Source organism: Engraulis encrasicolus, chromosome 1 (genome assembly GCF_034702125.1).
Source record: "Engraulis encrasicolus isolate BLACKSEA-1 chromosome 1, IST_EnEncr_1.0, whole genome shotgun sequence".
Classification (NCBI taxonomy): Eukaryota; Metazoa; Chordata; class Actinopteri; order Clupeiformes; family Engraulidae; genus Engraulis; species Engraulis encrasicolus.
This window is the reverse complement of record NC_085857.1, coordinates 45,678,644-45,686,143: the sequence shown is the minus strand read 5'-3', so window position 1 is coordinate 45,686,143 and position 7,500 is coordinate 45,678,644. Positions and strand designations below refer to the sequence as shown.

General features: G+C 44.2%; 1 protein-coding gene across 1 annotated transcript in view; it reads left to right on the top strand.

The window, feature by feature from the left end:
• The window catches only part of lpar2b (lysophosphatidic acid receptor 2b), a 45,591-nt gene that overhangs the window by 22,988 nt on the left and 15,103 nt on the right, over positions 1 to 7,500 (top strand). Inside the window, exons 2-3 of the mRNA XM_063203850.1 lie at positions 2,338 to 2,998; positions 3,513 to 3,701. Coding sequence (XP_063059920.1) covers positions 2,852 to 2,998; positions 3,513 to 3,701 — 336 coding nt within the window. The 5' untranslated portion in view covers positions 2,338 to 2,851. The remainder of the gene's footprint in view (positions 1 to 2,337; positions 2,999 to 3,512; positions 3,702 to 7,500) is intronic.

Here is a 7,500-nt window from a genome sequence, read left to right as displayed (position 1 = left end):
TTTGTATGCACATGTTTTGTTTGTGTGTGTGCGTTTGTGTCTGTTTTTGTGTGTGCACTTTTACATGACTGAATGCTAATGATGCACTAGCCTACAGATCTAGATGTATCCCTATCCGATTGCAACGGAAAGGTCTTTCCTGCTTATTTTGCACTGTACATCAAGTGAGGAGGTGGCACTGCTTGGCAGCTCAATTTATTATCAGGGCAGTGGCTCAGTAGTTTTACCTACGCAGGTTTACCTATAGTGTGACAGATGTATTCCCTTGGGGCGCGAACATGCCACCTCGTCAACTACATCGGTTCGGCCCCTAAACCTCACTCCCATCCGGGTCACGGCACCACTATGACGGATGTGTTCCTGCACAGTTCTTCCCCCTCGGGCCGCGAACCTGCCACCTCGTCAACTACATCGGTTTGGCAATGGGAGTCACAGTACGAGACCGCTGAGCTAAAGGGCCGGTCCGATAGCCCAACGCTACCGCACTGTATTGAGGCTTCGGGAGGGAGGTTTACTAACGTTCCACGCCACACTCTGCTAGTTGGCCTCCGTTAAGGCCCATTTATACCCTACGGTAATTACGGAAACGGACGCTTTCACCCGGTTCCGGGGGTCGTTTCATCCGTCAGTTTGTCCGTTGGTCGAGTGCTTAGCAATCCGGTGACTACGGGTGAAACGGAGCAATACCAGAGGAATCCGTGGGTGGCAGTATAGTGAAAAAGACACCAATTTACAAAACTCAACGAAGAAGAGAAGTATTTCACATCTAAAAACTATACAAATAGTAAATGAAATAACCTGTAAGTATGTGAAAGGGTATATTTCCACTACCATGCTAGCCAAGCTAAAAACATGCCTCATTTGTTTACATTTGGGCTCGGAGGACGTTCGTTTTCCCAACAACAAACCTAAATGGCCAGCACGAAGCCTCCTGGATTTGTTTATACATCATTACACAAATCTTAAAGTTGTTTCAGTGTGTTATCTCCGTGAATCCTAGGTCTGGCTATTTTATTTGGGCTAAATAATTTGTAAAACGAACACAAATCTGCCACAGCAACTGTCCATTCATAGCCAACCGACTCTGCCCTCTAGAGGATTTATTACGTAACATCAATTTTACGGACGGAGGTATGAATGCAACTCCGGGAGCAACGGTTGGCCCGGAGAGACGAATTTCGTCCGGTTCCGTAGGGTGTAAATGGGCCTTTACACTCTCCCCCCTAAACCTCACTCCCATCCGGGTCACGGCACCACTGTGACTGATGTGTTCCTGCACAGTTCGTCCCCCTCGCGGCGCCAACCTGCCACCTCGTCAACTACATCGGTTCAGCAATGGGCCGGTCCGATAGCCCAACGCTACCACACAGTATTGAGGCTTCGGGAGGGAGGTTTACTAACGTTCTACGCCACACTCTGCTAGTTGGCCTCTGTTACACTAGTATATATAAAGTAGCCAGGTCCATCACTTAACCATGTTCTTGGAAATAGCTTCCTGTCTCTACAGGAAGTTTACAAACAGTCAAAACATCAAAATGGACCTATCAGCTGATGGTGGTGTTTCATGGAGTCTCAAGCACAAAACGGAAAAAAAACAGAATGAGAGGAGAGTTTTGACTAGGTGTTGCAGTAACAGACTGCTCAGGGATGGGACGTGTGTGTGTGTGTGTGTGTGTATGTGGTGTATGTGTGTGTTGTGAGGCTGTGTTTAGAATAAGCCTCTCTCGCAATCAAACGCGTATCAGCTCGTTTACACCATCAACACAGACACACAAACACACACAAACACACACAAACACACACACACACACACAAACACACACACACACACACACACACACACACACACACACACACACACACACACACACACACACACAGACGTTGACGCCATTGTCTTGACTGTGACCGACCGCATGCACAAGCAGACATGGACGCAAGCACTCTACCACACACACACTACTTGCGCAGACTTCCATGCAAATCAGATTGTAGACACATGTCTCTGTTGAACCACACAATCCAAAACACTGTAACACAACTATCCCATTCACACTCTGCAAAAGACGAACACACACACACACACACACACTCACACACCTGTCTATGAGTGTGTGGGAGCCTGGGCCATAGTTGTTTGTCACTGCATGTCTGACACGTTTGTGCACGCACGCACACTATGCACACTACACAGTCTATACACACACTTGTATTAATGTTTTTCTGTGTCTGATTGACATGTTGTTTTGAAAGACAATCTGTTGTTCATTTTCTAATTCTAATTTCTTTTTTTCTGCTTTCTTTCTTTCTTGCATTCCAACTGGGATCCAATTGAAGATTACAGCCCTAATTCCTGATGCTTTAGACTGGACCCGCTGTCTGTCAATCAAGCAAGCCTCAATGCCTCCGCCCACTCCTCACAGAGCATCTTCGTGACGTCATCACTTGGCCCAACCCCCCATTTCCTCAATCTTCCCCTGTCCAACCAAAAGGTCCCATTACCTTGTTTTAACCCCATCCCTTTTTTTAAAAACTTTTCCCTCACCCCTCCCTAAATGTTCACCCCTTATCCTTCCCATTGTTTGAGACAAGCATAGCAACAAAGGGAAACATGTTCAAGTAAACTTGAGGTTGAAATGACCATAGCAGCTTTATAAAGTAAGCAAATAAGTAAAACAAAGACAATCAACCATTCCCATTGCCTGTTTTAGCCCCACCCTCTTTAAAAAAGCTCCACCCTTCCCCCTTTTTTAGTTTACATCACCCTAGCACCTATTGGTTGAGGGAGTTGCATATCAACAAAGTAAAGTAAACAAACACAACCAAACAAAAAAATAGCAAAAATATCGCCATGGATACGGACACGGACGACACGCCGGGCTGCTACTACAACAAGACGGTGAAGTTCTTCTACGACCACAGCGGCAAGAACATCAGCACCTACTGGCGCAAGCGAGACTACGTGGTGGTGACGCTGGGCATGGCCGTGTGCATCATGGTGATTACACTACATTACATGTACATTATCTGTAGGGCAGTCATGGGTAAGCGGTTATGGCGTCAGACTTGTAGCCCAAAGGTTGCCGGTTCGTCTCCCGACCCGCCAACAAAATGTTTACAAATGTTTATACATAGGCAAGACATACTATGCTAACACAGCAGACACAGCGCAGACGCAGCGCAGTCGTAGCGGTCCTGGAAGTTTCTCCTCCAAAGACCAGAAGGCATGAATCCACATTTAACTCACACAGTAGAAGTTGATTCCCACTCCACTGTGCAGTCATAGTCTGGTTATTACTCATTTACAAACATTTGTAAATGCTTTGTTAAATGTTAATTGTTATTAAATGTTAATAAAGTGTTTATAAAGCTGTGAATAGGACGTTATTGTAAAGTGTTACCATTAACTGACTGTCATGTATGGACCTGATCCATTTCTTCTCTCTCCCTCTCTCCCTCTCTCTATGTCTGTCTCAATCCCCCCCTCTCTCTCCCCCCTCCCCCATATGCAGGTGATCCTGGCCAACATCCTGGTGATGACGGCCATCTTCATCAACCGCCGCTTCCACTTCCCCATCTACTACCTGCTGGGGAACCTGGCGGCCGCCGACCTCTTCGCCGGCACCTCCTACCTCTTCCTCATGTTCCACACCGGGCCCTGGACCATCAAGCTGTCCAAGTACCGCTGGTTCGTACGCCAGGTGAGCTGTGGCCTTTTTTTTTTTTTTTCACGCTGCTACGTGATTAGGTTTTTTATTTGTAGTTGTAATGTATGCCAAGGTCTGTGTAAGCCCAGGCCTCACATGGGGGCCTGGTCCATCCACCTCTCTAAGTACCGCTGGTTGGTGCGCCAGGTGAGCTGATGCAAAGTTATCGTTATTATTATAATCACAGTATTTGTTAAATAAACAGTGTAGACCACTTGATAAATGGTAAACGGAATACAGGTTCAGGCTCACATGGGACTGTAGTCCATCAAGCACTCCAAGTACATCTGGTTCAAAATTATGGTTAAATAAGTAATTCTAATAAAATATCATTTTAAATTGAAATATTTGTTATATGGTCATTCATGGTTTTAACAGGACAATAGGGTCCAGAGACCTAAATGGCCTGCAAACCCTCCAAAAAGCGAGTGTGTAACCTCAGTTTGCAGACGTCTACTTGCTCTGTTCATTTGGTTTGCAATACACCACCTGGTTAATGCTAAACTGGGTGGAGCGTAATTTTAGATGTGGATGGTGGGGACATGTCCATACCACTTTGAAGAAAGACCTAGCTTGTCCCCACCACTTTTTCCACAAATATAATGCAAAAATAGCATACCCTGACAATTACATTACATTACATTACATTACATTACATTGCATTTGGCAGACGCTTTATAACCAAAGCGACTTTCAGAAGAGGACATAATCAAGCCAACATCACAAGCAAATACAAAGTGCACAGGAGATATACAGAACAACAAGTGCAATTACTAAGAGGGGTTCGTTTTTTTTTGTTTTTGTTTTTTTTTTTAATAAAGAGGAAATAACGAGAACACACACACACAAACACACACTCACAAACTAAACTAAACATCATGTCAGCCATTAGCCATTTATATGTCCCCACCACTTTCCAAGCCAAACCTACACCTTTGGGTGGAGGTGATTGTGAAGGCCACTTATGGGGGCCCTGGTTTATATGGCAGATGAGATGGGACAAAATGGTCTTTAATTGTGTCATCTGTATGTTAAAGAACAATTTAATCACCTGACAAGTGCTAAGGTGGGGCAAGGTCACGATCACACAGTCCTTCCCCATCACCTCTTTTACCAAGCAGAAATGGTTTGTAGGGCATGTGAGTAGAACAAAACAATGAGCGCATTTAAATGCAAGGAATTGAATACTGATAATCAGAGTCTTAGGAAACTTTTTTTTACATGATTCTGCTTAATTGTGTCTAAAACTAGAATACTATGTGCATTCATTGCAACTGCGCTTAGTAATTTGTAGTTGTTTATTTTTTTTTACCTCCGCCAAGGAGTTTGTTTTCGGGTCTCGGTTTGTCTGTCTGTCTGTCTATTTGTTTGTCTGTCTGTTAGAGCATGACACGGGAGTGGATGCTCACTCCCGTCCCATCCCGGGCTGGAGTAAAAAAAGGAAATCCCATCACGTCCAATCCTGAAACGAATGTTTCCCAATCCTGCCCACTCCCACTCAAAATCAATCCCACTCCCGTTTCATCTAAAAAAACGAGGCTTTTGACAAAATGACAAAAGGAAGAAGTGATTAAATTTTGGTGGTGATCTGAAGTGTGAATCTACACCTGATGCTGTGGTTGGGCTGGCAGTTGCTACTTTGACTCACATGCGTATTATCACCAGGGCAGGGCCGTTTGTGAAACCCACAACTCCCCCGACCATCAACCCCCGCCAACACCTTGCCCTCGCATGAGCTACACACAGCTTCCTGTTTTGTTGTGCCTGTGCAGCATGTGACTTTAGTGGTACAAGAGCCGTGTAGGGGTTGGTGGTTTTCATCTTAAGTCACCAAGGCATGCTACATCCCAAGTACAGGTTCTCCACTGCCTGTCACTAGGTGCGTTGATTGAGTACAAATTGTTTGTCTACAATACAAACAGGGACTCAACTGGGCATTAAGAAGGATACATTTGGACTTTATTTGGGGTGGGGGGTCGATGCAATTGGGGGGTATTTGTCCATTTTGTTTTTAAATAGCAAACAGGGCGTTGCCAGGCTTCGGATGTGGTCAAGAAGGCGTTTGTTCAAATAAGGTTGAGAGCCTAATTGTCTACAAAGAACTGCGCCCCTGCTGGTGGATGAGGAATGAACTCTTTTGATCTTGAAGAAGTGTGGGATAAAAGAATGAATAGATGAGCGAGAAACGTCACAGACAAGTTGTTTAAGTTTCTTGTTGGAAGTACAATTATGTAGACTTAATCGTATATCTCCTAATAATAATTGAGAATAAATTGTATACCCAGCAGAGATGACCAACCATAAACGTACTTCTTCTTTTACGTTCAAGTACAACATTAGCACATGAATGTTGCATAGCGGTGACACCAGTTATTCCATTGCACCTAATGAGGTGGCTAGACATTATTGTTTGATGTTTCTCCATCAAACGGGGAAACAAGCTAACCTCTCTAGTCTTCGTGACTCGTATACGTTCACAAAGGAAATTTTCTCGAAAGACATTCTGAAAGGAAAATATCACCGGACAAGGAAGACTATGATCACGAGGTTTCATATTACACCTGTCCAAAGTCACTGGACTCTTGTCAGTTTATACTCTGAATGTACTGTTTTACCTTGCTGTGATGTTTTTTTTTTAACTTCAACAGCAATGGTGGAAGAAAGCTACTGTCATTTTTATCTGGTAACTGTAACAATGTTTTTTTTTTTTTTTATTGTTATTATTATAAACCTAAAAAGAAAACCCCCTCATTTGATCCAGGCAGCACAGAATCAGGTGCATCGCTCTGTAGTTACTGTAAACCAGTTACTCGGTGAAGTTACCTGTGTTGGAAAGAAACCATGGCAGGCTTTGCCTTTTTACTTCTACTTTTACTTTGACCGCTTCTGATATCCGGTAATACAAAAAGCCTCATAGAGTAGTACGGTAGTTCTAGCAGCGAGGATGTCTACGGGTGGCTTTTAATCAAGGCAGCCGGGGGTGAGTTTCTCAAAAGGCAAGTTGTTCGCCTGTTAGCAACTTCAGTATTTGCCAATGGGAAAATGCATTGAAAGCAACGAAGTAGCTAATGTAGTAAGCAACTTTGGTTTCGAGAAATTCACCCCAGTTTTGTTGCTGTTGTGGTGACGGGCCCCCACACAGTGTTAACAGCTCTGGTTTCATCTTCAGTGTTTGTCTGCTGGTTGTCAAACACTCCTCTACTATCACTGACACTATCTCTGCTCCTCTGCTCACATCTCTGTGTTTGGTTGTGTGTATCGATGGTAGTATATTCAACTATATTGACTGTTCTGTTCGACCGTGGGAAAGGCGTTTGCCTATTGGAGGCTTTGCATTTATTAATGGTAGATCTGTCAACCTTGTTTAAATGATGTTAAACTCGATTGCTGTTTTTATCCAGGGAGACTTACGATTGTGCAGGGGTTGTCGGATATAGTCTGAGCACCTACCAATGCCCACCTAGGGCTCCCTAACGCCCCGCTGAGAATCCCTACTCTATCCCAAAGTGACTATGCCAGAGAGAGTAGAGAGAGAGAGGTTCCATTGGCCCATTGTTTCCTGGTTCTATTATGGCCCTCCTTAGGCAGACCTACTGTAGGCAGACCTAAGGACTGTTCTATTCATTGTAGGAGCATTATGACACGGCCCTTTAGGCAGACCGGAACCTGGTCGCGTTAGGTGCCCATAGAAACCTATTATGTTGGCATATCTCTATACTTAAAGAATCTCTGACTATGTTCCATGCATTTGTTATTATTACATTCTCTGTGTGCTTGCACACCCTTAGTGGTA